This window comes from Typha latifolia, chromosome 13, assembly GCF_019914945.1.
Source record: "Typha latifolia isolate L0001 chromosome 13, TyphaL0001v2, whole genome shotgun sequence".
Lineage (NCBI taxonomy): Eukaryota > Viridiplantae > Streptophyta > Magnoliopsida > Poales > Typhaceae > Typha > Typha latifolia.
The window spans coordinates 125,864-140,553 of NC_133098.1; the positions used below are offsets into that span (position 1 = coordinate 125,864).

A 14,690-nucleotide genomic window follows, 5' to 3' on the forward strand; every position below is an offset into this window, starting at 1 on the left:
GAGGAAAGAGGTGATTAAATTATTGATAAGGTGTTAGAATTAAATGAAATAAAAAATTAATATGTGAGAAAGCTAATTCGGCCTGCTTTACCTACGATTATACTACTGCTAATTTTCATTAAAGCCTTCAAGGTGGGGAAATTCTTTTTTTCTTTTAAAAAAAAGAGCACAAGGGTCAGGGAAATCTGAGTGGGATTTACGTCTATTTGTCTGTCCGAGGTGTTTGGGAGCTCTCCCACGAAAGGGTTAGGTTTTACGTTTTCCTTCTCTGCCGTTTTCGTTTTGTATATTTCCCAAATTTCCCTCTTTTCTCGGATTTTCTCTGGAATTGAGGAGTTTTGGTTGAAATTAGTAAAAAGTTGGAATTTTTGTGAGAGACCGGCTATGGGGATCCGTAATTTCTCTATTGATTAGCTCAATCTTGACTAGGGTCAGAGGATTCTTTTACTGCTCCGAGTTTCTTTTTTTCTTAAAAAAAAAATCTAGGGTTAGTTCTTTTTTCGATTTTCCTGCTTCTCTTTTCTTTTCTTTTTTCTTGTTGAGCTTGTTTCTGTAGATACAAGTAAAAAATCACATCTTTCTGCAATTCCCCTCCTGATCTTGCTATTTTAGTGAGAAAAAGGAGCAGAATTTGAAGTAGTGGCAAGCTTAGATCCAAAAATTTGCTTCTTTCAGTTGGAAGCTAAGTTAGAGAGTGTTAATACTTGAGCTCTTGCCGAGTTGTTGCTGCCGGTGTTTAGTTGTGTTGGGTTCTCTTGGTTAGTTGTTGTCTAGATTCTACTCTCTGGGCACATGGAAGTGAGATCTGAGCAAGGAATCATGTCGAATAGGGAAATATTTCATGCCGGAATGCAAAATAATCCTGTCCAGACGCAGCCACCTTTGCAGAGCATGAGGTTGGCGTACACGCCGGACGGAACGGCGATATACAAGCCGATAACGACGAGCTCCCCTCCTCCGCCTGCTTACCACGGTGGAGCAATGGGTGGAGGGGGTAATGCTGCAGCTGCTGATGGTGGTGGTAGATCCTCTCAGGCAGTCCCGGCGCATGGCATTAAAATTAACCTCGGAGAGCCAGTGAAGCGGAAGCGTGGCAGGCCGAGGAAGTATGCACCAGATGGTAGCGTGGCTCTTTCGCTGACCCCGGTGTCCCCCTCTGCTTCAATCCGACAAGGATCAGATGGAAGGTTCTCTCCGTCCTCTGCTGGGGCGATGAACCCAGCATCTGCAGTTTCGGCAGATGGCATGAAGAAAGCAAGAGGCCGGCCGCCTGGTTCTGGCAAGAAGAAGCAGATGGCTTCTCTAGGTAAATCCTCTTCTCTCTTGTTTTTGTATCCACTTTTAGTTCAAGTCCTTGGTGAGGTTTGTTTTCCATGTTATTGATCAAGAGATAAGACGAAGGAAATACGATATATAGTATACTCTGTCTATGGATCATGGGAGAAACTTTGTTCTACTGGAAGCTCGAATATTTTGCTAGATGAGGTGGGCAGAGAACAAAGAAAATTACTTTTATGCCCCTGTCTCGATATGGTGGTTAGTGGATATGAGAACTTCAAGAATGAACTCACAGTGCTGAACGCATGGATTTGTTGATAAAGTTTGAAGCTTCTATCTATTAGCTTTGACAGAGGAGGCAATATATTGGAATTACTGACTTATATATATATTAATTGCCTCAAGTCTTTAAAGGTTCTTGTATTCTAATTTGGCTGTGTTAAGAGGCCATAATTTTATCGTTGCCTGTATGAGTGATACTTCCTTGCTGACCTTTCAGTTTCCAACTTTAGGTTTAATATAGTCATTGGATTAGCTATGATACTTAATTATGAGATTCTTCATAAATATGATTTCAGGTTTTACAAAATTAGTTCTGATTAACAAAACTGTTTGGCAGGATCAGCAGGGATTGGATTTACACCACATATTATTGCAATTAAAGCCGGAGAGGTACCGCAATTTTCTGTTCTTCTGTAGTTATGGTTAAGAACAAAGCTGTGGCAAAATCTTTGTATCTTTTGATGTTGCAAATATTTTCAGATACAAACCTTCTGTGTTTTGATTGGCCACAAAATTTTCCATCTATAAGCTGAGCTTTTTAAACATTTACCTCTATTTCACTGGCCACATTATTAGCAAGAATAAATGAACCAAATAATTCACTTTGGAAAAAAAAAACATTCTAGTTTTCCACATATATATAGTTGGTACCTGAGAATAAAGCTCTGTTTATGTTTATGGAAGTCTTCGACCTGATATATTAATATATGCTAATAATGCCTTTCAGGATGTATCATCAAAAATAATGTCGTTTTCTCAGAATGGAACACGTGCTGTTTGCATTCTTTCAGCTAATGGTGCTATATCAAATGTGACGCTTCGTCAAGCAGCAACTTCTGGTGGAACAGTAACCTATGAGGTTTGTACTTTGAACAGATACAGCTAGAACCAAATTCTTCTATTTTCTGTACACAAGCTCATACGGTCCAAAGGGATGTCCCTCTCACAGTGGACAAGTGCTTTTCAAGCTCATAAATTTTTTATTCTTTGGTCTAACTTGTTTCATTATTTGTTTTATCTTGTATATTCACACATTAGTGACCTTTTTAAGTCTGGACAAGTCTTCTTTGTATTTAGACATTTGATTAGGGAACAAATTGCTTACCTGATTGATGGCGCTACAAGTTAGTAGTGCGTGTGGTCAAATAGGAGGGAAGAATTTCCTTTGACAATCAGTAGTTAAGTGGAAGTTTGAGTTATTTCATTTTGTTGAAAGTGCTGTATCTTAGGTTCCAGGTTGAGTTCAGCTGTTTATTTTATCCAACTTCTATAGAAATCCAGAAGAAAAGGATAAAAAAATATTTATGACAGGTAGATTTTCCAGGTAATTATGTTATGTATCTGAAGCAAGACATAGCATATATATCAGCAGAATATAGTTATTACATTGAAGAAATATAGGTTCATACACAACTCCAAGGAGAATACTTTTGTCTTGTGCATTTAGTATGCTTTATGGATTTTCCATATTTCTTATGCAGGGCCGCTTTGAGATTCTATCATTATCTGGCTCATTTCTTCTATCGGAGAGTGGTGGCCAGCGTAGTAGAACAGGTGGTCTGAGTGTTTCACTAGCTGGCCCTGATGGCCGTGTCTTAGGTGGTGGAGTTGCAGGACTTTTGACGGCGGCATCACCAGTCCAGGTCTGTTTCTTTTAGTTCCTGCCACAAGCTCCTCTAAGCTAGAATAACTGGACTTGTGCATAATTTATTATGGTCCACAGTCCCATCTGCTAATGTTGTATTTTTTTCTTATATACGTTTAGTTACATGAATGAGAAATTTATGCACCCTCTGTAAGATGCTTTTTTTATTTGGTGGTGTCACATTCTTTAAACAAGATTTTAATTTCAGACTACTTGAGCAGTTAGATCAAGATATTTTGTGCATGGAAATAGTAGTTTGACAGATCAAGATATTTGGTGGTATCACGTTCTATTATATTTCTATGTAATAAGCGTGACGGTATATTCGTTGTTGTTTTGCAACCCCGCCCTTAAGTTTTATGATATTGAAAATTTTATAAGTGTTTGATAATAATTTGTTATTAACTCATCACTTGTAGGTGATTGTCGGAAGCTTTTCAGCTGATGGAAAAAAAGAGCTAAAGCAGTTGAATCCGTCGGATCCAGCATCTGCTCCGGGGAAGCTTGCTCCTGGTGGGATGACAGGGATCAATAGTCCACTCCTGCAAGGGACACTAAGTGAATCTTCAGGCGGGACTGGAAGCCCACCCAATCAGGGCACCAGCATTTGCAACAACAGCAACCATGAGTGCTTCTCTAATATTCCATGGAAATAATTAGGTTGCTCTTCTAGCAGTCCATCAGACAATTTGTCAGAGACCTGAATCTTTCTTCCTTTCCTATTGCTAAGCGTATTACAAATGTGGGAAGAGTACTATTTATTTCGTGACTTCTTTTGTCCCAGAAAATCTTTTCTTGGTTTGATGTGTTAGGGGCTTCCAACTTCTGTATATTTAGCTTCTTTCTAGCTCCTATCTTTCTAGCAAAGTGTTGTTTGTTTCATCTGTGTGTTGTATTGGATATTTCATGTAACAAAATCATGTATTCGTTTGCAGTGTAGAACACACTTTTGTACCTGATTGTAAATTGGAGATGAATGTTTAATTGTTCAGGCCGTAGACCAGTTTGAGAACTCCTTTCTTATGTGTTACATTCCTAAAGGAAATTGCTTATTGAGCACAGTGACTATCACTCTGCAACTTAGGCAAACGAACCCATTTTTAAGTCAGTCTGAAGTGCAGAATTTTATCTCTTGCGTCTACAGAAGCCTGGAGTGCAGACGTAATCATAGTTTTCATGAGAAACCCAGTACGATGGCAACCTCCGATGTGAAACAGAGATATCAGGAGCTTTCGATCCTTGGGTATTATATCAGGCAATCATTAGGATTTGCTGTACTGCAGAAATGCAACGAGTATAAACTACAGGGTCCTCGACATTAACATGAGAAGAGAACAATTTTCCGAGGAAAATGGATGCAAGTTTTTTTTTTTTCCCTCTCTTGCAACTTTTACAGAATCACTATCAGTTTACAAGCATAAGATACTTTATAAGATCGGATACAATAGTTCAAAAAATTTGACCAAATACTTCAAAAACTGATCGTAACAAGGCCTCTATTTTCGAAAGAAAATTCGATTGACAACATCAACAGGTAAAGCATAGGCAGGATCGATAGACTTCAGATCTGGGTACTCCATCAGTGAAAGCCCTGTTTCTCAAAAATATCAATTGACTTTGAAATCAAATAAACAGTAACATGCATGAAGGAGCACAAAGGTACAAAGCAAAAATAGCACCTGCTACACCAAAATAGGTATGGAAAACATCAACTGCATTATCCGGCCTATCTGATATTCCTCCATTCTCCTTGTCCTGCACTATTTAACAAACTAACAATGTCGTGCAAAATATACATAAGATAATTCAACCGTGGTTAGCAGTGGAATTGGATGTAAGAACAGATAAGATTAACCTGGCAGTTTAAAATGAACTTCGCGAGTTTGTCCTTGTCAATCCAGTGCACCCTATCAATCATTATCAAGCTAGATAGAACCCACCAAGAGTAGCACACCTGAGAAGATTTAGATGGCAAGTTTAGTTGACAAAATTGGGAAAAAAAACTCCATAACCCAAAAAGATTCCAGAAATCCCACATCAGCGAGCTTCTCAGGGCGGCCATTTAACCCTCCATCTTTACATTGACGCTCACAAAGCCACCAGCCAAGGAGGTCTCTGTCAATATGATCTAGAGAACCTGTAATTGCAAGAGCGCCAACACAGCAGAAGACTAGAGCAGCGATGGCACACAAAGGTGATCCAGGGTTAGTGCCAAAGGAACTAGCTTAGGCAATAACAGAAATATAAATAAAGAAAAAGGTATGTTCTAACAATAGTTATCTTGTATATCAGCCATTTGAATGATTACGGATTGTGGATAATTAACCAGACCACAAGATGCTAGTATAGCTGTGCATAAAATTCTTTGCTACATTTGTGTCCATGCCGCAAGAATATGAAGTTTGAATCAATAACATAAAATAAACATACTCTGCCCAGCATGAGACTCTCCTCCAGGCATAGCTCCAAATCCACCATCGTAGTTTTTGCAACTGACAATATAATTTACAGCCTTTTCTACATCAATTTTCTCCAACCGGCGCAATATTGAGAGACAACATATTGCACAATATGAGAACCTACAGCCAGAACTCCTGGATTTAAGAACTTCAAAAGGCTAAAAGAGAGGAAATGGAAAAACAGAATAGGTGAGGAGCAGTCAAATGTACCTAGTGTCAATTTCACCCCAGATATCACCGGAAAAAGATCCATCTTCATTCTGAAGTCCAGCAACATCTAACTTGCTTTAAAGTGAAACAGGAGATGTGCTGAACCTTTTAATGAACCAGTGCCAGTTAAAAATTTAAAAAAGATGATAATGTTAATTCAAGTTTTGAACAAGCAAAACTTTACTGAGAAGTGCCAATCTCAATCATATTCTAGAGTTTAACATGATTCTTAGATTGTAAGACTCTCCAGAAGGAGACTACGAGGAAGTAAATTGCTTCTTGATTTGCTGCTTGTATCTTCCATGACATCTGATGTAATAATCACGACAGAAGAATTGTTTATGATTCAAGGGAAAGGTCTTCTTCGCTAATTGATAATAGTATATCTAATTTGTCAAAAAAGAGTTGGAGAACATTATATTCAAGCTTAACTGGTGCAGATGACCAAAACTTCATAAAAATATTAAAATAAAATTGAAAACAATATATAAGGAGTCAAATCTCAAAAGCAAGCATTACAGAAGGATACAATTCGACACCTTCTCAACATCAAGAACATCAATTCGATCAAGAAGAGCTAAAATCTGCACTGCGCTGAGCGTGTAAAGAAGGTGCGGGTCATGCCCTATATTCCCACTAAACCCACCTACAATGACCCATCAATGATTCTTCCATCAGAACAGCTTAAAAGATGCCTCATTTGGGCCCAAAATAGAAACTTGCGAGATAGGTAGTTCGAGTTTACCGCAGTCCTGATGCTGGCAAGTCATCACCCACGACACGACTGCATCGGGATCGATGGCTCCGATCTTATGCATCAGGTCCAGAGTGGTCAGCCCCCAATAAGCGCCATTCAACCTTAGGTGCTCCATTACTAGAGATTCAAAATCGTCCTTTCTCTGGTGGTGGATTACAAAGATTCAGCGATCCAAATCCCTATCAGACAAGAGAAGACGAGAGAAGTAAGGAGAGAGAAGGGATCGACACACCTTTTCTACGGAAATGACATACTGCACATGCTTCTCGGGTACAAATTCTTCCATCTCCTTCTCCTGCTCTTCTTGTTCCTCTTTGACAGAGGCGTTCTTTCGTAGTCGTGGGGGGGCGGTGCGGGGGGAGAGCGAGAGAGAGAGATTGAGAGAAGTACGGAACTAAACGGGTCGACGGATATTAGGATCCGAAATAAAGTCGACCCGGATCATGCTGGGCCTGATACTCAGATCCACTGTATAATGGTTTGGACATAACAAGAGGTTTGTAGTTAATTTGTTGCTCCTTTCTACCGCGGGTCGACGGATTAAGGTAACAACAGTATAAAACCTTCTTTTGCAGTAAAAACCTATTCGATCATGAGTATTTTTGAAACTGATTCGAGGACCCACCAGAATGAAACGTTCTAACAATTCGACTAAAACATCAAAGAGGTTAATTAGTTTGTGGTTCTTGCTTCTTTTTTCCGATGATCCGTTTGACCATCAAATAGTAGCTAAGTTTGGTGATCAAAACAGTACAAGTCAAGAACATGCACATTAACTAAGAAATGATTGAATCTTTGTCTACGGGCCCTACTTACTTATTGGAACGAATGAATCTTTATACATGAGCTTTCCATTTAGAATGTTCTCAGAAACAGCTGAGGCAACTCAAAGCTTTATCCTACCCGATCCGACTTTGCTGGATTTTTAAGGTCCTGGTTTAGTGAAGGTATGTTGTAAATAATTGTCAATTAATGGATGTCCCTGTCGTTACCATTAACATTAATGAAGTGGATTTAGGTAGAGACTTGACCACGGCGCGGCATGTCTGATACAATATTGTAGCCCACTCAATGCAGACGCAACATATATCATTAATCGAATATATAGAATTATAGAATTAATCATTTTGTACAATCATTTTTAATTAATCGTATTCCCTGTCTTACGAGGGAGAATGCACGTAAAGAGGTGAAGAACTAAGATGGCTTCCATCAGCTGATGGACTCTTTAGCTGTTCGTTTGATTCATTCTGGCCACAAATACTCTCGTTCTCTTCCAAAGATCTCATCTTGGTCTCCGGTGTAAAAATATAGGTATGAATCAACCCAATAACGCAGATCCCAGCTAAGATAAATAACGCATTCATCATCCCAATGCCCGGTTCGTACCCTCTCTCTATCTTTCCCTGATTCTTTTCCTGAGACGCCCAAAGGAATCCGATGGATCCGATGATCGCACCGACCTTTCCCCACGCGCCGGAGATCCCGTGGCACGTGGACCGGAACCGGGCCGGGAAGAGCTCGGCCGGCGAGATAAACGTTATAACATTAGGACCAAAATTAGAGAAGAAGAAGGTCAAGGCGTACAAGATGATGAACCATGCGTTGGTGTGGTCGTGCCAGTATTTGTCGTAAGGTCCTGCCAGAGCAAAGAGGAAGACTGCCATAAAGAAGAAGCCTATCATCTGAATCTTTCGCCGGCCGATGCGATCGATGAAGTAGACGGAGGCGAAGTAGCCTGGGAGGGTGGAGGCGACGGCGATGATGGCTTGGAATTTGGCGACGTTGTAGGCTTCTTCGTAGGCGTTTAGGTGATTGGCTGGGGGGAACCAAGGCTTGTAGATCTGCGACTGGAACAACGTGCTGCTGTAGTAGGGGATGTCAACGAGGAACCACGCCATGGAGCAGGCGAAAAGGTTACGTCCGTGCCTGATCAAGAATTGCCTCGAGAAGAAGCCGTAGCTCGGCGGTGGCGGCGGCGGCGGCGGAGGTCGAAATGCTTCAGAGTCTTCTGCGATATCGGTGTCCAAGTCGAAGTCGCCCAACACCCTGCCCATGTCGCTGGTTGCTTTGATAACGTCGTTCTCGACCAGAGCCGTGTACCTGCACAAGTTAATCGGAACGTCCATCTCAGTGGTCTTAATTGCAATTGGCAGCTAGCTATACATAGGATGGCCAAAGTGACCTTTTTTTTGGCTTCGCATTTATTTGTGCGTTTGACCCACTAGTAGGTCAAGTTAAAAAAAAATTAGAAAAGAAAAAAAAAGGATCTAAGTGTGCCTGACATATTATTAGATCCACATCTGTATATATATCCATTCATGACTAATTCTAAGGATTTTATAATTTCTTCATCGTGTAACATCACTTTGCATATTACTCGGTCATACTAATTAACAAGTGCAACTTGATAATAATCTAAGCTCAAAGTAAAGTCGTCCATCTCTAAAATAAAGGACTCTTCCCAATCACCTAATAGTAGATGCGATCCTTATTCTAGACTCAATATATAACGTCATGGCCACGACGAGCACATTTTTATATCGTGGATGAAAATTATATATATGTAATGACAAATTAAGTAATAACGATAATATTTTTAAGATGTTAAGTAACAAGGCAAATAAATAATTTACATGTTAATTTGGAGTATAAAGATAGACTAACCTTGGCGTCTCAGGCATGGACATCCTCCAATAGAAGGTCAGCCCCGCCGGGATTGCACCAATCATTAGTATAAGCCGCCATGCCAGGTCGGCCGCCTCCGGCGTCTTCAACGGGCCGATGTCGTCCTGCCTAGTGGCTCTATCGAAAGCTGCGGTGAGCGCCATCGTCACTGCGGAGCTAGCCAGAATTCCGAATCCTTGCATGGAGAACACCGCCGCGATGAATGAACCACGCGTCCTCTTATTCGCAAACTCCGACATAATCGTCGCCGACAAAGGGTAGTCGCCGCCTATTCCAATCCCGAGGAGGAATCTAAAGAAGCACAGGCTAGTCAGCACGCATTTCCGTGTGCGGCAGATCGAGAAGCCACAACCGATAGAGCTCGAGATCATTAGGAGAAGCGACAGCCCGTAGACGCGGCGGCGCCCGATGCGGTCCCCGAGCGCGCCGAACACGAGCTGACCTATGACCGTACCGAGGAGGGCGATGGCCACGGTGGCGGAGACCACCGTGGGCGGCGTCAAGCCAGGATTGCCGTCTCGAGCGTCGTAGTAGATCCGACCGATCAATTTCATGACCGGCGATATGCAAAAGAGGTCGTAGGAGTCGGTGAAGAGCCCCATCCCGGCAATCAAGATCGCCTTGAAGTGGTAGTACTGAGTCTTTGCAACGTCCAGCGCCGTGAGTACCTTTATTGCCATTTTTCTTCTTCTTCTTTTTTGGCAAAGCTCGGATTTTGAGAGTCGATCGATGCTTCTTCTTCTATGATCGATGCCTGCCTCCGTTTAAAAGACAGCGACCAAACCGATATATTAATATTGTATGAGTGACAACGGATTTATTAGATTCCGAGGAAGATGCCAAGTTAGGATATTATATTGACAGAAGCACGAGATTTGAAAATTATATCATCCGATTTCCCAGCTCAGACTCGATAAGCGAGAGTAGTGCACCAAGGATGGTGCAAATGGGCTGAATGTACTCCACGTATCACTTTGGCATTTTCTTACGCGCAGGCGCAGCGAAACAAATATTGGAGCATGGAGTAAGCGGCAGTAAGGTGATGTGTGAGAGACATTTGGTAATAGAAAGCAGTCAGTCAGTCCTCTGATGCAGTTTCATGCATCCGCCAATGGGAAAAGAGTCGAAGTCTTTAGTGGACATGATTGGTGGATAACTTCGGAGACCGATCAAACCACGAATTAAATAAGGTCGCTGGCCACCGTCACATTAAAACTTGGGTAAAAATAATCCACAACTTACTCGTCACAATTGGGAAAACAAACAATACATTGCTTCAAAGACTTCCATTATTTTGTTTTATTCTATGGAACACTGAACTAATTCAGCCAAGGTCCCATGGTCTAGTGGTCAGGACATTGGACTCTGAATCCAGTAACCCGAGTTCAAATCTCGGTGGGATTAATATATATGTTTTATTTTTTTTACGTGAATTTGATATGTTTCTCTGTGGATCTTTCCTTGGGTTTAAATTGGGCTTTTTGTATATTACGGGCTTGGCAACAAACTATCGGAACTCTCAATTTCTCTCCTACACAATGGACTTATTATTAGATAGACCCTTTCCACTGAAACAGGCATGGCAATATACAAACTTAATCAGTGCTGGGCTTAACAGTTTGTTTGTCCAAGTTACTAACACTAACACAACTATATGAAGACGGAGCCACCTATAGCCCACTTCTTCTTTTCTTACCTTTTTCTGTAAAAGAGGATATGTAAACGCCAAAGAGTTAAATCTTTTATGTGCTCCCAATAAATTGATGGCCATTGATGTGCTTACACTTAGAGATGGCTGGGCCCTCCTTTTCCTACCAATCTTTTATAGTTTCCTTTCATTTATTGGAGGAAGTGTCGGCAAGAGGAAGCAATAACAAAGAGGAGGAGGGGGCAAAAAAATAAGAAAACAGAAGGAGGGAGAGGTTATCCGAGATAGACTTCCCAACCGACGGTTGTAGCTACAGCCTAGAAGACCCACGTTTACAAAGGCGTTGGCAAATGGAACCTGTTTTAATTATCGATTTCTTTCTTCCCTTGTAATTCTTTCTCCTTTAAGCAATTTCTCGCGATGCACCTAACCTTATTTATCCACCAGCTCATGGCCACGGTGGTATAATGTTGGCTCAAATCGAATAGGGTGTACGACTAATTCCCATTACATTCGGATGTGAATCTTATGGTGTAGTTAAGTTGCATTTGCATTTAGGAAATAAAAAAAAAAAATGTTAATGATTAGCCAGAGATTATTAATTGATAAACCCTAATAACATTACTTGGTAATTAAAGTGCCACAAATTGGATGGTTGTGCATCAACTAGGAAATCGGATGGCTCCTGGACCGGTGACCACATGTTGTTGAGACGTCTCCGGTATCTCATGAGATGGCGAGAACCAGATGCTTGAGCTGAGAAATTGACAAAAGGAATCCAGTGGTTGGTGGTCTTCAACTAGTAAATGTGGGCTAACAAATTAGTAAGTAGCTAGTGCACGAGAAAATAAATAATTAAATAGAATTCTAATAACACGATACTTCATGGCCCCCCTTACACCCAATGCCTGAATATAACCAGCCTGTCCAAAGCTGTGTGAAACTCACCTCTCTTTCTGTCTCTCTCTCTCTCCCCTTCCTTAATTTCCATGTGCCCTTAATATCCCCTTCTCCTCCCAACACCAAAAGCAAAGCAGAGGAGATCTCTAAGAAGTAATTCCAACCATGGCGAATTTGCTGGAGAACGTCCAAAAGAGAAGGTTCTTCCCGACCATGCCTCTCAAGGATGACCTTCCCATCTCCCAAGGCCAGCAAAAGGACAGCCAACTCATAGGCCTCCGGAAGCGGATCTCCTCCTTCTCGGTCAAGATCCAGCCCATATCCTCCTCCGCCTCAAACGCATGGGCGTTTACGAGGTCCAAGTCCATGCCCTCCCTAACTGGCCTCACAGCTGCGCCTCTGAGGAGATGGTGGGATCGGAGTTGGGCCTGGGTCCTCTCCCGGAAACCCGACTTCGCCCGAGACCTCGAGATGAACGAGGAGGAGACCGCCATGCTCGGATGCCATGGCAAAGGGAGCTGGCGCCATGTGTTCTTCAAGGTTCGGGCCGAGATCAGGAAGCTGATTGGCTCTGGCTCATCGTTGCCGACTACCCACAAGTTCAGGTACGACTCCTTCAACTACGCACAGAATTTCGACGACGGGAAGAGCGGCGCAGAGCAATAAGTCACAGTGTTTTAAAATCCTCATCAGCTGTCCTCCCGTAATTAAGGGGCTTATTATAATTTGCCAGACCTAAGATCTTAGCATGCAGTTTGGCAATAGTACTACTATCTGCTGGCATTTGAATATATTTTTATTTTATTTATTCTTTTTTGAGTTCCTTAAGCAAAGTACGTGGTGGCAATGTAAATCTGCTGTTTTATAATACTACTGAGTTGTTTAATTGTAGCCAGCCATGCATCTAGTGGTGTACTCCTTTGTATGAATTCGTCATTCGTGGCTACGAATTAAGAATCGAGTAAGAAAGAAACAAGCGTTGAGACTGTAATGTCTAGTCGTGTTAGATCTGCTAGATCTATCTTTTTATACCTTGTCTAATTTTATTTAATATTTTCCGTTTAAATTAATTTTAAAAAAAAAAAAAAAAAAAAAAGAGTATCGGGAATCACATTTGTAAGATAAGTTTGCTTGAACGGTGCTAACCAAGCCTTGGTGGGCCTAAAATAGAATAAACCAAACGTTTCAATCACGGACGGGCAGGGGCAGGGGCAGGGTCACTTGGTGGACTGGGAGACAATTACAATTTACAAGTAGAGGGTCGAATCCATCATATGTTGTGGGCTGGGTTGAGCTAGTTTGATTGGTGTCTAGACTCTAGTCCACCAGTTAGAATATAATATGGTAACATGTGATACGTCACGTGTAGTTGATGCGTCCTTGTCAATAATTCATTCGTGCCTTTTCCGAGCTTGTAGCTTATTCGGGCTCTGCTTTGGTCATTTTAGACCTGCCTGCCCAAGTCCCAACCTAAAGCAGCGGTTGGTTCCGACGTCAATTCCTTCGTGCTAGCTGCGTCTGAGAGACAAACTCGAGAAGAAAGAAAGAGAGATGACGAAGGGAGGAGGGAGAGGAGAACGCGAAGGTAACGCCCACGCCCTGAAGTCAACGCTGGTGGTGGCCGGTGGGCTCGCTCTCGCTTGGTTGACTATGGAGACTGCCTTCAAGCCTTTCCTCGATCGCGTCCGCGGCGCCGTGTCCCGCTCCGACCCCAACCGCGACCCCGACGAGGATGACGAATCACCACCGCCCAAGGAGGATGAGGTAGAAGCCAAGCCATCGTCCGATTAGATCGAAACCTTTTTGCTCGTGTGATAAATCTCTGTTAGGGTTTGCCCTATCCGTAATAATCAACAGGTTGATCTATGTGTGTGTATGCGTATGTGTGTACTTCCTCTAACTTCTACATAAGTTTGTTAATAATAGACTAAATATGACATGAATCTATGGTATCTTGGTATGTGGCGATGCTTTTGCGGTGGATTGCATTTTTGCCTGGATACTGTTTGCTGTATTGTGTAAGAGAGAAGTGAGGGTTACGGATCAAGAAGAAAGAAATTGTTTTTGTACAGAATTGTTACTGTGGCCATGCAAGTAATCCACAGATGCTCTTCTGTGGTGGATGATGCATGGAGCTGGGCATTCCCAAACAGAGATGCAAAATTTGAAATTTTATGTGTACTCAAATATTGTACTAGAGTCTGGAAGACCCCAGGATACTACGCATGTTTTTGGTTCAGCGTTCTTCTTTTGCCAGGCGAGGATAACAAAAGAAGATGTGCCAGATGTGTGTCAAAATCTGATTATATTCTTCTTACTGCCAGTTCACATAATAAATGCTATAGGAATATAATAAAGCAAGCCTTGCCCTTACCCTTTTCAAATCATGCATTTAATTAAAACCGTTACAAGTTCCTCTACCAATTTACTTCAGTGATACAGTGGGCACAGCAGCAAAGATATACTTACTTCAAGCACCACTACTCTAAGAACACTCCCCGTATCCTCTCACCTCACACCACTCTCTCTATCTTACTCTCGATCTCTCTATTTCTCTCTTGTTGCCCCTCTCATCAATGGAGGATTCATCAGTCCCAGGGGCACAAAATGGGCCATCCTCACCTGCTGCCATGAGCTCGGCGATGAGGCCCAAGAAAGGGCCAGAAGGAGTCGTCCTTATTTGTGCTCCACCTGTGGCCGATGGTTACCTAATTATAACGAGCCCCCCTTGGCCTTGGGTGTCTATAGGTACATTTCACATTTGTCATCGCCATGTCCCTTTACTGAGGCCTACACTCTTGAGCTTCGACCCAAGTGTTCAAG

At 42.0% G+C, this 14,690-nt stretch overlaps 4 protein-coding genes and 1 non-coding gene across 8 annotated transcripts; 3 read left to right on the forward strand and 2 right to left on the reverse strand.

Moving 5' to 3' along the window:
* Nucleotides 1-163: 163 nt before the first annotated feature.
* LOC140799689 (AT-hook motif nuclear-localized protein 10-like) lies at nucleotides 164-4,217 on the forward strand. 2 transcript variants are annotated; one of them, XM_073154115.1, is made up of 5 exons: nucleotides 164-1,306; nucleotides 1,898-1,950; nucleotides 2,288-2,419; nucleotides 3,042-3,203; nucleotides 3,625-4,217. In XM_073154115.1, exons 1-5 carry the CDS (start codon nucleotides 793-795, stop codon nucleotides 3,859-3,861), a joined length of 1,098 nt encoding a protein of 365 aa, XP_073010216.1. In that variant the 5' UTR covers nucleotides 164-792; the 3' UTR covers nucleotides 3,862-4,217. The 2 variants fall into 2 exon arrangements, with proteins under 2 accessions (XP_073010216.1, XP_073010217.1); XM_073154116.1 differs by having other exon boundaries at nucleotides 199-1,306; nucleotides 1,904-1,950.
* A 326-nt stretch (nucleotides 4,218-4,543) lies between these two features.
* LOC140800415 (geranylgeranyl transferase type-2 subunit beta 1-like) lies at nucleotides 4,544-7,022 on the reverse strand. 3 transcript variants are annotated; one of them, XM_073155197.1, is made up of 9 exons: nucleotides 6,864-7,022; nucleotides 6,620-6,773; nucleotides 6,404-6,520; nucleotides 5,875-5,941; nucleotides 5,636-5,784; nucleotides 5,242-5,375; nucleotides 5,061-5,159; nucleotides 4,885-4,960; nucleotides 4,544-4,796 (listed from the first exon to the last, which is right to left on the reverse strand). In XM_073155197.1, the coding sequence occupies exons 1-9, from the start codon at nucleotides 6,915-6,917 to the stop codon at nucleotides 4,702-4,704; spliced, it is 945 nt and encodes a 314-aa protein (XP_073011298.1). In that variant the 5' UTR covers nucleotides 6,918-7,022; the 3' UTR covers nucleotides 4,544-4,701. The 3 variants fall into 3 exon arrangements, with proteins under 3 accessions (XP_073011298.1, XP_073011301.1, XP_073011299.1); XM_073155200.1 differs by having other exon boundaries at nucleotides 4,885-4,965; nucleotides 6,864-7,001; XM_073155198.1 differs by having other exon boundaries at nucleotides 6,620-6,810; nucleotides 6,886-6,985.
* A 698-nt stretch (nucleotides 7,023-7,720) lies between these two features.
* LOC140800081 (probable inorganic phosphate transporter 1-10) lies at nucleotides 7,721-10,075 on the reverse strand. The gene is made up of 2 exons (XM_073154731.1): nucleotides 9,299-10,075; nucleotides 7,721-8,734 (listed from the first exon to the last, which is right to left on the reverse strand). Exons 1-2 carry the CDS (start codon nucleotides 9,997-9,999, stop codon nucleotides 7,795-7,797), a joined length of 1,641 nt encoding a protein of 546 aa, XP_073010832.1. The 5' UTR covers nucleotides 10,000-10,075; the 3' UTR covers nucleotides 7,721-7,794.
* A 576-nt stretch (nucleotides 10,076-10,651) lies between these two features.
* TRNAQ-CUG (transfer RNA glutamine (anticodon CUG)) lies at nucleotides 10,652-10,723 on the forward strand. The gene has a single exon. It is a non-coding gene; the product is annotated as a tRNA-Gln (tRNA).
* Nucleotides 10,724-11,829: 1,106 nt separating this feature from the next.
* On the forward strand, nucleotides 11,830-13,827 carry LOC140799991 (uncharacterized). Its single transcript, XM_073154600.1, has one exon. The coding sequence runs from the start codon at nucleotides 12,033-12,035 to the stop codon at nucleotides 12,531-12,533; it is 501 nt and encodes a 166-aa protein (XP_073010701.1). The 5' UTR covers nucleotides 11,830-12,032; the 3' UTR covers nucleotides 12,534-13,827.
* The last annotated feature ends 863 nt before the right edge of the window (nucleotides 13,828-14,690 follow it).